Source organism: Anastrepha ludens, chromosome 2 (genome assembly GCF_028408465.1).
Source record: "Anastrepha ludens isolate Willacy chromosome 2, idAnaLude1.1, whole genome shotgun sequence".
Classification (NCBI taxonomy): domain Eukaryota; kingdom Metazoa; phylum Arthropoda; class Insecta; order Diptera; family Tephritidae; genus Anastrepha; species Anastrepha ludens.
In genome coordinates, this window is record NC_071498.1 from 169,626,961 (window position 1) to 169,646,541 (window position 19,581).

The 19,581-nt window shown below is 38.4% G+C and overlaps 2 protein-coding genes across 3 annotated transcripts in view; one reads left to right on the forward strand and one right to left on the reverse strand.

The window, feature by feature from the left end:
* The window catches only part of LOC128855830 (esterase E4), a 79,334-nt gene extending 67,019 nt beyond the window's left edge, over nucleotides 1-12,315 (forward strand). For both annotated transcript variants that reach the window (XM_054091033.1, XM_054091034.1), the window contains 7 exons: nucleotides 2,979-3,115; nucleotides 4,823-4,984; nucleotides 5,083-5,272; nucleotides 5,332-5,869; nucleotides 6,061-6,230; nucleotides 6,301-6,581; nucleotides 11,676-12,315. In XM_054091033.1, coding sequence (XP_053947008.1) covers nucleotides 2,979-3,115; nucleotides 4,823-4,984; nucleotides 5,083-5,272; nucleotides 5,332-5,869; nucleotides 6,061-6,230; nucleotides 6,301-6,581; nucleotides 11,676-11,868 — 1,671 coding nt within the window. In that variant the 3' untranslated portion in view covers nucleotides 11,869-12,315. The remainder of the gene's footprint in view (nucleotides 1-2,978; nucleotides 3,116-4,822; nucleotides 4,985-5,082; nucleotides 5,273-5,331; nucleotides 5,870-6,060; nucleotides 6,231-6,300; nucleotides 6,582-11,675) is intronic.
* Nucleotides 12,316-12,516: 201 nt separating this feature from the next.
* Nucleotides 12,517-16,327, reverse strand: LOC128855832 (DNA-directed RNA polymerase III subunit RPC3). Its single transcript, XM_054091035.1, has 7 exons — nucleotides 16,068-16,327; nucleotides 15,886-16,013; nucleotides 15,325-15,817; nucleotides 15,159-15,264; nucleotides 14,735-15,084; nucleotides 13,060-13,227; nucleotides 12,517-12,979 (listed from the first exon to the last, which is right to left on the reverse strand). The coding sequence occupies exons 1-7, from the start codon at nucleotides 16,212-16,214 to the stop codon at nucleotides 12,809-12,811; spliced, it is 1,563 nt and encodes a 520-aa protein (XP_053947010.1). The 5' UTR covers nucleotides 16,215-16,327; the 3' UTR covers nucleotides 12,517-12,808.
* Between the last annotated feature and the right edge of the window lie 3,254 nt (nucleotides 16,328-19,581).

The window sequence follows — 19,581 nt, forward strand, 5'->3', positions numbered from 1 at the left end:
AAGTGAGCAAAACCAGTTGGCCATTAATGCATTCTAACCGCAACAGTGACCTTCGCTGTAGAATATTGGAGGCAAAGAAGTGGACGGACAGACGGACGGGTGCATGCCAAATAACTTTGAGAAAAAAACCTAAAATGCAACCAAATTTTTGCAAAATTTTTTAGTGTGTACTTATGTATGTATGTATGTGCATATGTCTGCATGTAATTGCAACTGCAAGTCACCCAAGTCGTTTAGCTGGCATTAAAAATTACTCTATGGAGTCGGAGCGAGTTAATTATTTATTGCCTGCTTCTTGACACACATTTCAGTTCTGACAACCAACAACTGCATCTCGCATATATGTATGTGTGTACATATGTATGTGCGTGCTAGTACATTGAGGTGCGCCGGTATTTCAGCCTGACATTTAGAGTCTGCAAATTTGCAATTGAGGCGCAACATCAGCATAATCACACGCCATTCACACTGCATACCGCATACATGTGTGTGTATGTCTGTGTGTGTTTGCTACTCGTAAAATCAATGAAGGATTTTAAAACGAGTTCGCTGCTAAATTCTCTGGTACCGCCCAATGACTTTGGGTGTCAGTTGCCTATGACTTTGATTGCTCAGCTGACAGAATTGTACAAAATGCCTTTCAAAATATTTATAAAATATTGACTACGATTTTCGAGCGCTGCGAATTGTGGGATTAGCTTTGTCAGTTGATTTCATAACACAAGTACATAATTTTTTTCCAAAAAAAAAACAAAACAATTTCAAAAGCTTTACGCAAATGCACATTATATGAAGGTAGTTCTAAAAAGAAAACGTCTAGAGAGCATTTTGTTGTTTTAAAATTTGCCGGATAGACATTTGCTACGAAAAAGGCTTTTAACCTTTTTTAGAATTAATTAGTTAAGGGGTTATATACCTTGTGAGTCCGAAGAAAGGGACAATAGTCACAATTTTTTTTAAATTTGTTCTAGAACTTTTATTCAAATGAGGCATATATCATACTGAAGGGTAACTCTCGAAAAATACATTGGTATTTTTATTTAAAAAAATGTTATTATTTATTGTTGATATCGCCCCTCCCCCGAAACGCCGTTTTTTAGAAGAGGCTTGCGGTGATCAGCGTAGCGCATGAGCAGCTCAACTGAAATCAAAAAAAATAAATTATTATTGTAGAAAAATGTTTTTAGTGAATCTGAACGGTTCATTTACCCAAAAAAAAATTGTCTCGCTTTGCACCAAAAAAACGATTTTTGAGGGGTTCAAAAATTAAAAAAAATTATATTGGAAAATTACATGCTTTGCATCTTCGATCGTTTTGGAGCAGTGTAAGCAATTGGAACAGGCAGAGGTTGTCTGCCAGCTTAGGCGTCTGTCTTGTGCACCTCCGTTGTTTGTTAGAATTCTTAAGACCGCTCCGTTAACTGCAGCTGCTTTGGAGCTAGGTTAAACACTTTTCAAGAACATATGCGACAATTTTGTACATACATACATACATACGAGTATGTGCGCATACGTTCTATAGTGCTTAGTTGCACCTGTTGCAGACTAAATTTTTGGCAATTTTTGTTATATTTTTTTCTGAATAAAATAAAAAAGAAAACATTGCTAAACTTGTTGGCAATTCGCACTCTAGACTGCCATAAAACGATAAAGGCTTGTTCTAAAAATTCATTAAATTCAAGAGAATGTTTGTGTATGCTGATATGTACTATGAAGGCTAAGTGTGTCAAGGTGCACGAATTTTTGCAAAGCTAAATACATTTTTGGACAAAATCGCAAGCAAACATTTCCAAGGCTAACAAGAACTTAAATCAAAACATACTCCTACATATATATGAATGTGCCTGCACACATACATACGTACATATGCTGAAAAGTATTTTTTGGGTAATTCTAGGCGTAAATTAAAACTTACATTTATTGTTAAAAAAAAAAAGAATTTCTAGTATTCTTTTGGTGCAATAAAAAGATACTTTTTAACTACAGGGCCCGCCATTTATCGTTACGGATTTGAACTAGGTATTATTTGAAGAATGGTAACACTTAGCTGTCATCTGATTTGACAGAAAATTAGTTTTATTCTTCCGCTGAACGAAAATGGTTGTGTATACGCTCAAAGGACCGACCACCCAATGCGTTTTCGCTTCGCTTCATGGGATTGGGGAATATGAAGAAGACTTGAAGAAGATGAAGACTTTTACGGAAAAATCATCTTTTCGGATAAAGCTCATTTCCATCTCGGTGGGTATGTTAACAAGCAAATTTGCCGCATTTGGGGCTCAGAAAACCCGCACGCACTCGAAGAAAAGCCAATGCATTCACAACGAGTCACTGTTTGGTGCGGATTTTGGTCGAGAGCCATCATTGGTCCATTTTTCTTCGAAAATGAGCGAGGAGTGGCCGTAACCGTCAATGGAGAGCATTACCGGGCCATGTTGAACGAATTTTTGTTCCGAAAAACTGAAGAGGAGGATATTGGTGGCATTTGGTTCCAACAAGATGGCGCTACTTGCCACACAGCGAATGCTACGATCAATCTTTTGCGCACTGTCTTCGAAGATCGCATTATCAGCCGAAATTCTGATATCGTTTGGCCGCCTCGGAGCTGCGATTTGACGCCGTTGGATTATTCTCTTTGGGGTGCCGTCAAAGACCAGTGTTATGCCAACAAACCAGCAAGAATTGATGCACTGAAGACCAACATACGCGATGTCATAGCTGAAATACAGCCGCATACAATCGAAAATGTGTTGAAAAATTGGACCGATCGTATGGGATGGTGCATGGCTAGCCGAGGCAGTCATATGAATGAAGTTGTATTCCATCATTTACCGGAAGGATTGTACTTCAAAATAAAAAAACAGTTTGGAAAAATATTGAGTAGTTTCTTTTTTATAGCATTTTTAATTCCGTAAAGTTATATGGCGGACCCTTTATGCTAACAACTATTTTCTATTTTTATTTTTCATATTCCTCAGAAAGACACAAATGTTGTCATCCAAACCACTTTGGGTAAAATTCGTGGACGCTTTCAGAAGTACAGATCCGGCGAACGAGGCGGCTACTACAGTTTTAAGGGCATACGCTATGGTGAACCACCAATAGGAGCCAGCAGGTATGTTACTATCGCATACGGCTATGTATGTAACTTTATGTACTTATAATGGTAATGGTAATGGTTGTACGGTTTTATGCACTGTGGCCAGATTGATCCATTGTGCGGCCCTATGTGCATAATTTTAATTATTTCGTATACCGATAAATCGAACCAGCTCCTTGGGACGGAGTAATTGTAGAACTTCCTCCTCTAGTAGGTACGAGCCTAGGAGTCTTTGTCTAGTGTGCCCTAATGCCTCACAGTTGGTGATTAAGTGTTCCATAGATTAATCTTTATCACAGCAGAACCTGCATGATCTTGTACTAGATAACCCTATTGTGTTGAAGTGTTTATTACAGGCAAAGTGACCTGTAAGTGCTCCACAGAGTAATTTGAGGCCCTTTTTATTTAGGGTTATAGTAGATTTTGCCCTGTTCGCATTGAAGTTCAAAAACTTTTTGGAGTGATTAAGGCCGCCTATGCCGTTCCAGTGTTCCCTGATTTTAGTTTGGATCCATTTCTTGGTTTCCTGTTTTAAATTGTTTTTGTTAAAGACGAAAAATGGGGTTGGTCCAATAAAAAGCCCTTCTGCCCCTTTTTTTGGCATACAAATTTGCCTTCTCGTTTCCTTCGTGCCCCTCATGTCCTGGTACCCAAATCAGTGAGACCTGATTATGAGTGTCCAGTTTTTTGAGTGCATTGTTACCCCCCTTATTAGGACTTTTGACTTGAATGTGAAGCTATTCAAGGCTCTGAGAACCGATTGGATGTCCGAAGGGGTTTTAATTTTTACTTTCTCGAACCCTCTTTTGGATATGATTTCCACTGTTCCATTATGTCAAAGAGCTCCGCATGGAAAATTGTGGTATCTGTACTTAGTGTTAGGGATTTGTGTGCTCTAGGCCCCACTATTCCTGGTCCTACTCCTTGGAGCGTTTTGGAATCATCTGTGTACCATTTTTGTGAGTCATCATTTAGCCATGTTGGGTTAGGGTTCCCCTCTTCCCTAGACGGGAAGATAACCTTGTATCTCTTTATAAAAAGGAGTACGGGTTCCGTGTGGTCATTCGTCTGGGTTTTGCATACTGCATGTTGAGCCCTGTTGAAGATATTGAGGTGTCCAGTAAGATCTCCTGGTTTAAGTTTTTCTTTCATATGAAAAGATAGTGCTTGCATAGTAGCTTCCTCTTGTATTGCTAAATGTAACGGTGGTAAAAGCGCTTCCATGCCAGCAGTTGGAGTAGTTCTCATGGCCCCTGTTATGCTTAGGCACGCAAGCCTTTGTAGTTTACATAGTTTTGATATAACAGTAGTTTGATTTGTTTTCACCCACTATACCAAATCCCCATACAGTACAATAGGTCTTACCATTTGGGTGTAGGTTATTTTAGGGTTCAAACCCCAGGATTTACCCTAGAGATGTTTTGTAGTCCATAGGTCTTTCGTTGCCTTTTTTATTACTGAGTTGAGGTGGGCCTCCCAAGTGAATTTTTTATTCAACATAATTCCTAGATATTTAACCTCTTCCTTTATGTCTATTCTATTTACTCCCAGGGTGGAAATATATAGAACCCTTTTCCTGATAAATGGGATAATAGTGGTTTTGGAAGGGTTGATTGATAATCCCTCTTTACTACACCACTCCCAGGTTATATTTAAGGCATCCTGCCTTAAGTCCTTTATGATCCTTTGTGTACTTATAAAGTCTTATTTCTTCTCATCCAGATTTCGTGCTGCAAAGCCTGTGAAACCTTGGTTTGGCGTGCGCGATGCATCGCGCGAGGGCAACAGCTGTCCGCACAAGAATATGATATTGGACACCTTTAAGGGCAGCGAGGATTGCCTATTTTTAAACGTTTTCACCACACAGCTGCCCAAAGAGGATGAGTGAGTTTGAATTTCGCTGGAAACCGAAAACACGAATTCCATGTTATTTTTGTAAAATTTTTCATACCCATTTTATTCGGCTCCCTCTTCCCTTGCAGTGAAGTGCTTTTGCCTGTTATGGTTTGGCTACATGGTGGCGGTTACTCATTCGGTTCCGGCAACACTTTCCTCTATGGTCCCGATTACTTGGTTGCCGAGAATATTGTTTTGGTGACACTCAACTACCGGCTGGGTCCTTTGGGATTTTTGACTGCCGGCCCCGATGCGCCAGGTAATCAGGGATTGAAGGTGAGTTCGCACAAGCAGTTCAGCTAACGTGAAACAAATCATTTATTTTACACCTTCAGGATCAAATACTTGCCTTGAAATGGGTGCGTGACAATATCGCCGCTTTCGGTGGTGATCCAAAACAAGTGACAGTCTTTGGTGAGTCGGCCGGTGCCTCAAGCGTGCAAATGCTGCTGCTATCACCACTCGCAGAGGGTCTCTTTCATCGCGCCATCTCACAAAGTGGTTCGGCGCTAAATCCTTGGTCGATGGCCGACAGTTCGTCAGAGCGCGCTTTCCGTTTGGCCGCCAACTTGGGTTATGTAGGCGCCAATGATACCGAGGAGATATTGGAATTCTTGCGACGCGTTCCGGCTATGAAATTGGTGGAAGCAGCACCCACGACTCTAACAGCTGAAGATTCGCGCAACAATATTGGCTTGCCATTTGTGCCGATAGTAGAGGGTTATTGGAATGCGCGTGGCGAACGTGAAATCTTCTATGAAGATCCTTTCATCACACAACATCCGAATGAAATGTACCAACAACATAAGTTCCATAGCAGCGTGCCATACATGACGGGCTATAATACGCACGAAGCAATGCTCTTCATACGAAGTGAGTAATGCCTTCGAAAACTCAATCATATTAACGCACATACGCTCAGTCCAACCCAGCTCTATCTTAAACTCAATAAGGGAACTGGGTCTGGATGAGGTACTGATGTGATGTGTAGAGGGCACAAAAGACCATGAGGTCGAAGTGCAAGCTTCCAATAAATCTAAATCTAATAAATCTAAATTTTATAGGACTGCGCAAGAATCCCAAGCTACTGGAGATAATTGAAAATGATTTTTCGCGCATGGTTCCACGTGATTTGAATGTCACCGATGAGCGTGCGCGGGTAACGCGCGACATACGACAATTCTATCTGGGCGCCAAACAAGTGGGCGTGGATTCGGTGGACGAAATGATTGCTGTACGTATCATATTTTACCATAGTCAAGTTAATGAGGTCCCTTACGTTTTTTTTTTCTTTACAATTACAGCTCTTAACAGATCTGATGTTCTTGCACGGCATACGCAAGACTGCGCGCAACCATGCCAAATACGGCAATGCGCCTGTCTATATGTATCGCTTCTCGTACGATGGTGCACTTGGACTCTACAAAAGAATGCTGGGGATTTCCAGACCAGGCGTCTGCCACGGTGATGAAATGGGTTATTTGTTTAAATTCGGTTTCTTCAACCTGAGCTTGGATCCGCGCTCAACAGAGGTGCTAGTGAAAAATCGTATGGTGCGCATGTGGACGAATTTCGCCAAGTATGGGTGAGTAAACAATGGCACACAGTACCGGACAAACCATTTACAATTGAAATAAGATAATGTAAATATCTCGCGGCCGCCGTAGCAGAATGGGTTGGTGCGTGACTACGATTCGGCAGTGCGTAGGTTAGAATCTCCGTACATGAAACAGCAAAATTATAGAAAAAAAAAAAAAACGTTTCTAATAGCAGCGGTCAATTGCAAACCTCCGAGTGTATTCATGAAAAATCTCATCATAAAAACCATTTACCGTTCGGGGTCGGCTTAAAACCCTTTGTGAAACAGCATCAAAACGCACGCAACAAATAGGAGGAGGAGGAGCTCGGCCAAACACTTACCAGAAATGTACGCGCCAATTATTTATTTTATTTACGTAAATACTCTCGATTGCACAGCAGTTAAATGCCTCTTAAGATTGAAATAAAGAAAGCAAAGAAAGAATCCTGGATGAGGTTTTGTGAAGAATTGAAGAACACATCTGAGTTCTCAAGGCTGAGAAAATGTTCCTTCAAGGTATCCTGCAAACCGAGCTTTTTGAAAAGACCGGATGACAGCTTCATAGAAACAGGGCAGGAAACACTTGAGTATCTCATGCAAACACACTTTCCTGGATGCCCAGAATGCACGAACAATGCACAAAGTTCTAAGGTAACCTGGGCGGTAAACTCCTTCCAACCCCTCAAGTCAGGAGGAACGTCCAAGTCCTTTCTTGGAAATGGAATGCCCTCTTTATCTGTAAGAGGGCATTTAGGAAAAAATGAGGTCTTGGAAATGGAATGCCCTCTTTATCTGTAAGAGGACATTTAGCAAAAAATGAGGTCTGATACCGTATATTATCCACTAAACGATCCATTTTGACTTATGGAGTTTTCGTGTGGTGGAAGGCGGTGTAGACACAATCCTACCTAAAGAATCTTATAAAAGTCGAACGATTAGCTTATCTAGAAATAACAGGTGCGCACCGATCGCCGCATCAGGTGGCGCTGGAAGTGGTTCTACATTGATATATTTGTTAAAGGGATAGCGGCCAAATCTGCTTCCAGGATTAAGGCAGCAGACAATTGCAGTTCTACACTTGCAACACGTAATGAAAACAGACTATCTGGTTTCCAAGATATATCTGAACAAAGACTATAAAATACGAATGCCCGAGAGATAGGGTTGGTAGACCAGAGTCATATCAGATGGCCACACAAAGATGAACAATGGCACTGGATCGGGAGTGTACTCGTGGCAATTAAATTGCTCCTTTAGACTCCCAGATCAGAGTAGCGTCTTCCAAGCTGAAATCTTACTTACCTCCAGAAACCTTTACAACTCAAGATGTGTTAAAGAATGCAAGAGGACCCTCTCGCCTATCTAACAACACAACACCACACTTTGCTAGGTCAACGGTCACTCTGGAGAGGTAGGAAATGAAAGAGTGGATGAGTGTGCAAGAAAAGGATCCAAACTGGACCTTCAGCGATTAGTAGAGGTCATTAGCATTCCTCTAAACGAACTGTACATTGCAATTTTCTTGAGCGTCATTTCGGAAACCAATAGAAGGTGGTCTCTTATTACCAACAACAATGTCTTAGCGATTATTTGTTCGAAAACTTGGGAAATTAAGTACTGAAGGTACTATTTACTTTCTTAAAAAGATCTACGTGGTTTAAGCAACTTAGTTAAGGGATGGAAATAAAATTCAGGTATCACAATAGGTCTTAGGGCCACGGATTATTTGTTCGAAAACTTGGGAAATTAAGTACTGAAGGTACTATTTACTTTCTTAAAAAGATCTACGTGGTTTAAGCAACTTAGTTAAGGGATGGAAATAAAATTCAGGTATCACAATAGGTCTTAGGGCCACGGAGTGTCTTGTCTTATACAAGCAACCTAACCTAGTAAAGGAAACAAAGTTGCAATTGTTTTGTTACGCAAGATTGCTACATATCCCCTTATATACAGTTAGAAGGGCAAAAAAGACGTTTTGGGTGACCACTATATCTCTGAACTGGATTCTCTGAAATTAAAAAACCAAACAGATTTCGTTAAAGTAATGTTAAATCTAGTAATTAATCGGAGGAATAAGCAAATTAATTTTTTTTGACAAAATGGCGATTTCTCATAAACAAAAAATCGGCTCTACACCAAAATTTCGGCCTTTAATTGTTTATAAAAAAATATTTGTCATCGATTAATTACTAAAAAATATATTTAAGAAGGTCGTGTTAAAATTTGAGACCATCGAGTAATGTTGGTCACCGACTTTGAAAACACAATTTTGAGAAAAACGCGCTGTCGCTCCGGCCTTATACTTTCAAGCACTCTGAAACGCCTTTTCAAATTTGCGTGTAACTTCAGAAATATTCACCAGAGCGATATTAAATCTTCTGTATGCATTCTTAAATATATTTACATTAAGAAAAAAATAAAAAAATCGATTTTTTGAAATTTCTAACTGTATATAACCGTTTAAACGTTTTTCGAATATAACCGCAAAAAAATAGATGCCAATAATCATTTTGAAATAATGGACTATGAATAAGTTCGTGCGGTTTTACAACAGATGGCGTAACTTGATTATTATTCCATCGATCCACATTTCCAAACATTCATTGGAGAGCTACTGTCGTAAGGCACAAACGTCAGTATAAGTTTTTTATTTGAAGCGTAAACAACAATATTTTTACCACACTTGAAAATGTCGAATTTCGTGCCAAATAATGTGTTTTTGCGGGGAATTCTTCTTCATTATTTTAATATGAAGAAAAAAGCAGCCGAAAGTCATCGTATCTTGGTGGAAGTTTATGGTGAGCATGCTCTATCTGAGCGAACGTGCCAGAAGTGGTTTGCACGCTTTAAAAGTGGTGATTTTGGCTTGGAAGACGAAGAACGCGAGGGTGCGCCGCCAAAGTTCATGGATACCGAATTGGAGGAATTGCTCGATCAAGATCCGGCTCAAACGCAAGAAGAGGTTGCAAAAACTTTGGGAGTTGATCAATCAACCATTTCCAAACGTTTAAAAGCCATGGGAATGATCCGAAAGGTAGGCCATTGGGTGCCGTATGAATTGAAGCCAAGAGACGTTGAACGCCGTTTTATGGCATGCGAACAACTGCTTCAACGGCACAAAAGAAAGGGTTTTTTGCATCGAATTGTGACTGGCGATGAAAAGTGGGTCCATTACGACAATCCAAAACGTCGGGCAACGTATGGATACCCTGGCCATGCTTCAACATCGACGTCGGCGCAGAATATTCATGGCCTGAAGGTTATGCTGTGTATCTGGTGGGACCAGCTGGGTGTTGTGTATTATGAGCTACTGAAACCGAATGAAACGATTACGGGGGATGTCTACCGACGACAATTGATGCGTTTGAGCCGAGCACTGCGAGAAAAACGGCCGCAATACGCCGATAGACACGACAAAGTTATTTTGCAACATGACAATGCTCGGCCACATGTTGCACAAGTGGTCAAAACATACTTAGAAACGCTCAAATGGGATGTCCTACCCCACCCGCCGTATAGTCCAGACCTTGCGCCATCCGATTACTATCTCTTCCGATCGATGCAACATGGCCTGGCTGACCAGCACTTCCGTAATTACGATGAAGTCAAAAAATGGATCGATTCGTGGATTGCGGCAAAACCGACCGAATTTTTCACAAAGGGAATCCGTGAATTGCCAGAAAGATGGGAAAAAGTAGTAGTAAGCGATGGACAATATTTTGAATATTAAATTTGTAACCATTTTACGTCAATAAAGTTTCAAATTTCGAAAAAAAACCGCACGAACTTATTCATAGTCCTATTATATTACTAATATGCTCTAGTTTCTAAAGCAAGAAATAAAAAGCATTTTCCAAGAAAAATTGGCTTTGCTAGAAAAAAAAAACCAGTCTAACGGTTAGACGCGATAGAAGTGAAACCTTCCGTAAAACAAACTGAGAGAGAATGAGACGAAAGCAGCATTAGGAGCGGGATAATTATAGGTTCATTATAATATTGCTATAAAGTTCATATAATATTTTATTTTCTTCATATTATTATTATTCATCCTCAATGTTTTCAACTTCAACAAATGATACGAGTGGCTTATGATAGCTAAAATATGATACAAATGCTTAGGTTTCGATGTTGTCAACATATCTTTGAAATACCGCGTCAATTTTTGTTTTTGATCGTGTTGTCGATTCAGTGCGATTGTTACACATTTTTAAATTGAATGTTGTATTGAGAAAGTCAATTAAAGGAACCGCTGTGTCCAATGCAAAATTTACGTTAAAATCGCCACTTAAAATCATTGGAACTGTATCGTAATCTTTTCTAAGTATCCGCGATACTTCTGGTGTATACCTTATTAAATTTTCGTGAATGGATTCCGTAATGCTATTTATTGATTGATTCGGTGAAATATAAATTGCCACAATTAAAACTGTTTTTCCATTGCGCAATCTAGTTTTTTAGTTTTATTTTCTTTTTTTTTTTTTTTTTTCTGTCGATATTCACGACGCTTTTCTGCATTAGTTTTCGGCATAATTGCGGTAAATATTGAAAAATGAAAATATTTACGAATATAAAAATACGGACGCAATACAGCACACGCGGTTGCTATTATGAGCGTCGTAACGCGTATATTACACAGACGTACTAACATACACCCAAAGATTCGTAGGACGCTTGGTCTAAGCAAGTATTAGGTAATGTAGTATAGGTATACATAATGCCTTCTCGCTCACCGTGGCTCCGTAATACGCAGGCGTACTAGCATACATACAAACACACATACGTATGACGCTTGAACTAAACACCAAAGCAAGCAATAGGCAGTCTAGTATACATACTACAATACTCACTATACCAGCGTGGCTCAGCAGTACGCAGCCACACACATATACGTATATCAACATATAACGCTTCGTAGCCAAGAGTGTCGCTTTTTCGTTTCATCGAGTCTCAAATCACTCCCAACGATTCTAAAGAAATTTTTACTTCAAAAATGTTTACACTTTGATTCAGTTGCAAATGATTTGTCCGATACTGTACCTACAAATAAATAAAGGCAAATGCATTAAATTTATTCATTTTGTTCTTTCCTTTTCATATCAGCACTCCTACACCACAAACCGAGGAGGACGCACTATTGACCACAACCTGGGAGCCGATAAGCCCGCACACTGTGATGGAAGATCTCAGCTATTTGGATATCTCTGCTAATATGAAAATGCGTAGCAATCCGGAAGCAGAACGGCAACAATTCTGGGACTATATGTACACGCATTTTAATGGCGCTGCAATGTAGTGCCGCTCTATGGCACTAATCTACACTCAAATCAAATATAACGGTTTCAATCAAAATTTCTTTCATAATGCCATAAACAAAAACAAAAAATCACAAACGTCACAAAAGCAAAGCCAGTTAACCCTCCGTTGAACACCTTTTTTTAAAACCTTCGGTTGGGCACCCGGGTCTGGCTTTTTTCGTACTGTTCGAGGATCCTTTTTTTAAAGGAAGCTACCAGTGGTATCATAAAGGAACTATTCAGGCCTAAGTATGTCGAATGACAGCCACTCAACCGTACCTAACCTGCCTGGAAGCTCAAGTCGTTAGCTATAATAGAAATGTGTTAAATTCACGTCCAAAGTTGAAAAAGTATGGCCAGGTCCGGGTGGACAACGGAGGATTAAAAGCTAGAAAATACGGAATTATTTTTTACTCCAAAGCGCAGAAAGTGGGAACAGAGTTTTAAGCAAATCCAACTCTTCAACTATTTAAATTATCAAAAAATAACGCATTTCATTGTCCAATTTCCAATTTCTATGATTTCTATGATAGTTCCAAGTTCAGTGAGTGCTCCATATGACGCGTCTATTTACAGCTCTTCGCATATTAAAAAAAAAAAACATATTAATTTAAATTACTATTAGTTTTACATTAGCTGTAGTATTTTTAGTTTAGTATTTAAGCATTTAGCATCACAGCATTTCATCGGTTCAGAGCATTTACAATATCTATGTTTGTATGATTCTTCATGCGCGCACATACATACATATTTTTATAAGATTTTGTAGTTACCGTTGGTCTTCTTCATTTGTATATAGTCCAATTTCTTACGTTGTTGCACAGCACATTAATTTATAATTTTAAAGTTTAAGTATTAATGAACATTTTTTTTGGATACTTAATTCATTGAAAAACCAAATTTTTTATATATTGAAATAAAAAAACACTAAATTTGTATTCACTTTTTTTCTTTACTCGCAAGCGACGTTGTTTCCTTGGAGTGGTGCAAAAACATTTGTAACAAAAATATACTACTATCGATGGTGAGTTCCGCTTTCGAGAGTGTCTTGATGCGAGATTTTACTTTTTCTAGTATTTCTCTTTCGGGTGGCGTCAAAGTTTCAAGTATCTGGAAAGCAAAAAAATTTAGTTACACATCTAACAGATTTTTCATTACACTAATTTGGGAAATTATGAATCACGACATACTTCGTCTATGTACTCCGCGGATTCCCCACGCTCCTTCATCGTTGCAACAATGCTGTCAAGCTTTTGTGACTTGTCGATCAATCGCTTGTGTTCAGACTTTTCAAAATTAGAACGCTCAATTGTGTTGTACAAAGCTTTGTAGCAAATATTTAATATCATCCGGACGCTCTGTGGAAACACAAAAAAAACAACAGTAAAATGAATATTTTGTGATTAAAGTAATTCAACTCCTTGACACAGAAACTCATTTTACTTTACGTAATTATAAAATAAAAAGAACAAAGGAGTTTAACAAAATTTCTTTCTTCTTTCATAGCGTTACAACGCGGGGTGCGTCAAAGCTTCCTTCAAAATGCTCTTCCAAAGCGGTCTATCTTGAGCTGTTGCTTTGTAGTTACGTATTCCCAACTTCTTAAATCGTGTTCCACTGCGTCTATCCAACGGTTTCTCGGGTTGCCTTTGGCCTTCATGCCCAATAGCTTTCCTGTCAAGACTTTCTTCACGGTACAGTCAGCAGGCATACGGATCACAACAACAACAACATCACATTACCTAGCCATCTTATGCGCTGCACTTTAACAAAACGTACAACTGTCTCGTTCTAAGTTAGATCGTTCAGTTCAGAATGCAATCGAATTCTGGTACCTACAGATCATCCATTCTTATTGGGCCAAAGATCTTTCTTTCCATGCTAGCAATCTGCGCCCAGTCATCAACCTTAAGAGTCCAAACCGCACAACCATACGTTAGGATTGGTCGAATAAGGGCCTTGTACATAGTTAACTTTGTAGTTTTAGACAAAAGTCGGGACTTGACAACAAAGTTGGGCGTAATACGCTTTGTTGACGACGTTGATGCGCTCCCTGGCGGCGGAAATTGAATCACCGCTACATGAGACTATAACTCCTAGGTACTTAAAGTGCTGCACTGTTTCAAAAGTAACAAAATTTAGGAAACCTACTATCATTAAGAGCCATCGGTAAAGAAAATTTTCGTCAAACTTCTCAGAATGCACTCTGGATTACTCTATTAAAATTGGCAAGCTTCTAAATGAAATTATGGGTATAAGGTCGTCCTTAGGTGCTAACAACAGTGGATTCTGCTCAGATAGCATCTTAAAGATTTCTCTGTGTCCCGAAGTTCAGTCTTCGTGCCAGAAACCATATTTAGGGAGTCTGTACATTACTTTTATTGCTTCCTGTTATATCTTAAGATCCACGGAGAGCAAATCAAGCATAGCATTTAAGGAATTGTTGGAAGTTTTATTCTTGGCACCTGCAATGCATAAACACACTTTTTTACAGCCTGCATAGTTCCCGCCACCAGCAAGCCACAGAGGCATAAGCGCTGATTGGCCTGACAAGTGCTGTGCATATCCCCCAGACCACAGCAGGTTTCAGACCCCAGGACAGTGTCTTATCCAAGATTACTCCTAGATATTTAACTTTCTGTCACACCATTCAGTGGTGGAAGACTATGTTCATCCGATCTCCGTTTTCTCCTGAACAATACTAAGGTAGTTTTGACGGAAAGACCTTGTCTCATGCACAATCGTCGATTTTATGCACTTTCATGCAAAGCCTTTTTAGGGATTTATCCGATGCAAGCGCACATCTGGAACTTTCTGTTGCAAATGGAACTGATTATTGAGAAAACAAACTACAGTTTTATTTACCTGTTTAGGTTTGAAATGAAACAAAAAGAACGATTTAGCTGGTCCTGTGCCACCGCCGCCTGCCTTCCTGATTGTTTTGAGTTGTATAAATTGATCGTGGAATAGGTAGTAAGAAAGTAGCTTTGCCTCTCGCGCCGGTATCATCGCCTCCTTTTGCAGTTCTTCCTGCTCGATGAATTTTTTCATGTGTATTATGCGAAAAATTCGTGACGCTTTTGAGCCATAGCGTTCTGTTATCACACGCCCGAACCACGATAATGTTAGCTCTTTGAAGGCGTGCCTCAAATCCACAACATACTGACCACCACCCATTTCTCCAATTTTTCGTATGAAGCCCAATGGATCATCAGCTGCGCAAATGTACGAGTATATCATTAAGCTGAATACTATTTAAATCCACTCAATTCAGCATTTTACTACATACCTAACAATGACACATATTGATCCAAATGCTTTATTAAATCCAAATTGTTGGACTTCTTTTCAATCATTTGTTTTATTTCGGCCAAAGTGAAGGGATTTGAACATTCCTAAAAGACGAAAATAAATTGATTATAAGGTTTTGTGGCGCATGTTTTAGTAATAATCACCCTTTGCCATGGATCCGTACGCTCATACATTTGCTTAAGTATATACTTGAAGCATTCACTGGCGCTGGCCCCTAGTTTTCGCTCAATGGCACCTACCATTATCGTATCTCGAAAATCTTGATGAAAGCGACTAAAATTTATGTGCCAAAAAATGCTAGCATCGGCAGCTCCTTCCACTTTTTCTTTGCCCGCCTGCACTTGCGCTACAAACTGCAGATTGATATCGGGAGGCACAAAGTATTGGTATGCATCGATTTGCAATTTCGGAACAGGCTCCCCTTCAGCAGATGCTAGTTGTGGCAATCGGATAAGGTAATTATCGCTCACCATAGCCAAGAAGTTATCGCGATATGATTCTACTTTTTCCTTGGCCTCAGAGTTAGCAATGCATTTGAGTATTGTATTTGTGGCCGTTTGTGGACCGCCATGCAATAACTCTTCAGCAATAGCGGCGCCAACCGTACCATACTTAGTATGAATCAATTGCACGTAGCTGCGAAAGCGAAAGCATTTAATTACTTATTTATTTTTAAAAAAATTATTAGCACTATTAGCACTCACCCTGGATAGCGTAGTATGTAGAAAATTTCTTCGCGTTTCAGCGAATATTCGGCTAAATACGGATTTGATTCGCAGGGAGTAAAAACCACTAGTTGATATTTAATCAGCACTGACAATGCCATGGCAGCCTAAAAGTTCAAAAATATACATTGTTCGGCCTATTCCATAGAGATTAAGCGTACCTCCTTGCGTGACAACTTCGTGGTTTTTACTATAGCCGGCAACGTGCGTGAAACGGCGCAGAATAAACAATCAGAAACAGTCTGTACTGTCTCGCCAAAAACTTGTTTTATCACCACCGAACAAAGATTTGCGTATTCGATAGACATGTTGCACGCCTTGCTATAGGATTATTACATTTAACTTACAAAATAATAGAAATTCAATGCATATAGTTTCCGCTTTCCGAAAACCGCTAAACAATGACTTCGAATACAATCAGCTGATTTACGAAACTCTCAATGTTGCCATATTAGTGTCAACTGAGTAATATAAAATATATATGGAGGTGAGCGTTGTCCAATTGAATGCAATTAGCTTTGTACAGAAATTGTGCGAGAATATTAATTGTAACTAAAAATGGAGGTATATTATTCAATTTTTTGTATTTGTTATGTACAAATTTTATTATATTCTCTACAAGACAGTGCAGAGCACTTTCGGCAAAAATTCGAACACACTTACAAGTATTTTATTAGTCTGTAATGCAATCGCATTATCAAAATGGCATATACAACACTTTTTTAATAAGGAAATCACATATTTCATTTTATATTCTTTTCCCCTGTTCAGTGTGAATTCTATCTCTCTTTCATATAATTGAAAAATATATGTATGTACCTTAAACGGCAAGGCAAATCATTTCTATGCTTATAATGTGGCTGCTCTGAAATAAGTACAAGTGTGAAATGTTGTTGTATGTGTTGTATGGTCGTCATAACCGAATGACTAGATGATTGGCTAACATTTGAAAATTCGTAAGTTCGAATCTCCGTGGATGAAACACCGAATTGATATGTAAGAGTTTTCTAATGAATACAAAGAAATATTAATTTTATATATTTCTAATAAAACATTTGATGATACCAAAAATGAGGCGTTAAAGAGTTTTTGTCATCAGAGCTGACTACTTTTAACGAAAATGAGGAGTTTTATCATCAGTGCTGAATACATTTTGATAATGAAAATGAGTTGTTTCGCCCATCAGCGCCGATTACTTTTTGGGAACAAAAATGAGAAGTATAATTATTAGTGCTGAGAAGTTTGTGATAACGACAATGAGGAGTTTAGTTGTCAGCAATTATTATATTGTAAGAATAAAAATGATTAGTTGCCTTGCCTTTAGAGCATAGTAGATATATTTCTCAGTTATAAGAAATTGCTATTGGTAAACAAGAGATAGAATATCACAACGACAAGGGAAAACTATCAAAACTTTCGCATGGCTAGAAGGAAAATGTGTAGTTTATTGAGGATAGTGATGATGATAATATGAGTGCTTATATGGTAGGGATATGAGTGCCTGTAGGGTTCATTATTTATTATATAATTGGTGGAGGTGTTGAACTTTTGTTGTTGTTTTCCCATACAAAAAATGCAACAGTTTCACACGACAAGGATGGCAATATATTTTCATAATGTTACCATATGATGAGACAAAACTTTTCAACAAAAAAAAAAAAACACTATAATTATACGTTCACATATAAGTAGATGATCTACTTTTTCGTGCTTAACTCCCAATCCGTAATTAAAAAGCGAGATGTCCCATACAAAATGTCTCTCCCAAAATCTGAGATTATAAAATATAGTCCCAGATAATAACGATACTTTTTGGCATACAACCCTTTATTTTCTGTGTCATTCTTTTACGCGTGTAAAGGAAAACGTCAAAGTGAAAACTAAATAAAATTGATACCGGCAAAGAAAATAGGTTTGAAGACATAATTCTCATAAAATGTTTTTAGGTAGTATTAACTATGCATTCATAGAACAGAAAAAAAGCGTGTGCCCATAATTTTTTGAAATCTCAGTAAACGTCTTTTACGGATTACCCCAACTGTTTATTATTAGCAGCCTATTGCGCAATTAAACTAGCTATTCCTTCTCCTTGTATTTTCTTCATAATTAAACAAACCAAAAACACCGAAATATTTCAAATAAATAATAATTTCTATGAAGAAAAACCTTTCACAACAGTATTGACAGCTGATTGTCAATTTCGCAGTTAATCGGCCATATGTGAACGGTTAGATTAATTTTGCGGATTTATTGGCAATTAATGCATATGTGAACGTACTTCAAAAAAGTACGATTCTCAACTGCTTTAAAAAATCGGGTCTTGTAAAAGAAGATCAGGACAAAACGCAAATAAATATGGCTGATTAAGAACCATCAATGGTACCAGTAGTTGAATTTAGTGGTGTGAGTTGTTCTAACTATGTTCAAATAGATGAAGATGTTGCTGTCTCAGGTTCACTAACCGATAGCGAAATTTTATCTGCGACAGATACGAATAAAAAGAGCATCGGTGAAGATGAAGACGATACATCAAAACCTTTGACAGTTGATGTCAGTTAAGGTAGAGAGAGCCTCATTCGAAAACTTACAAAGCTTTTGTCTACAAAACGAAACTGATGGAACAGCATAACAGGCACTTTTTATCCTTAAAAAAAATTAATGAAAAGCAAACCCATATACATGAGTTATTTTCAAAATATGTATTTATACATATGTACATACATACATGGCTGGAAAGCTGTGATTACTACAAAAATAGTGCTAATGGAATGCCCTTCATCAGACAGCGATGATGAAATGGAACAAAATATTGTAGGCAAAATAAAATCATGTCATGTCTATAGGCCTCTAAAACTTAGCACAGAGAACGTTAATGTAATGCTCATTGCACGTTCATTAATCCTCATTACCCGTTCATTAATGTTCATTAACGTTCTCTGCTTAGCAAGTGGTGTATAGATAAAGCAAATGAATATATCGCACCCTAAATACAAAAGGGTCACAACTCAAAATGAGCAGAAGCTCAAATATGAACGAGACAAATATGGCATATGGCAAAAATAAATTTTTTGTTTTTTGGTAGGACTGTTATAAGCTTACATGGCAAATTTCAGCGTGATATGTCACATAGTTTGTTTTCTGTGCTACTGTAAACAAGTCAAGCTCGAGTGTGGAAAATTTTGAGTTGTGCCCCTTTCGTATTTAGGGTGCGATATGTCGGCAACGCAGAAAGGCAACTGCCTTAAATTACGTGCGTTGGTAAGGCAGTGCGGCCTAATGAGCTACAGTCATACTCACTGGCGGCACATCTTACTCGCTAATTTTGTTGTTGCTTTCGCATGCAAATTCGTCAAGATCATCTAGCATAGACACAACGAGTGGAGGAAAGGCGAATAGAAGAGGCCTTATGTCTCGTGACATGTCATGTCATGTCTCGTTATTTCGCATTATAATTGATTTTTTATTTTATTTTATATTTGTTTTTTATACGAGGTAGCTCAACTGAATAAATTGTAAAGTTTTGTAATTTTTCTCACCACTAACTCAATTAACTGTTCATAAAAATTTAAAATTTTTACTCGCGTGCATACTTTGATAATTTTCTCTCTGAGAGAGAATTCTGGGAAATTAAGTAACTGGATAATTTTTACATGAACAGACCTATTAGATCATTTC

Excerpts from the sequence above, each read along its gene's own strand:
- LOC128855832 (XM_054091035.1), bottom strand. The coding sequence starts at position 16,214 with ATGTCTATCGAATACGCAAATCTTTGTTCGGTGGTGATAAAACAAGTT. Across the intron at positions 16,014-16,067 it reads CGAAGTTGTCACGCAAGGAG|GCTGCCATGGCATTGTCAGT; the intron begins GTACGCTTAATC and ends TTGAACTTTTAG. Across the intron at positions 12,980-13,059 it reads CCGCGGAGTACATAGACGAA|ATACTTGAAACTTTGACGCC; the intron begins GTATGTCGTGAT and ends TTTGCTTTCCAG.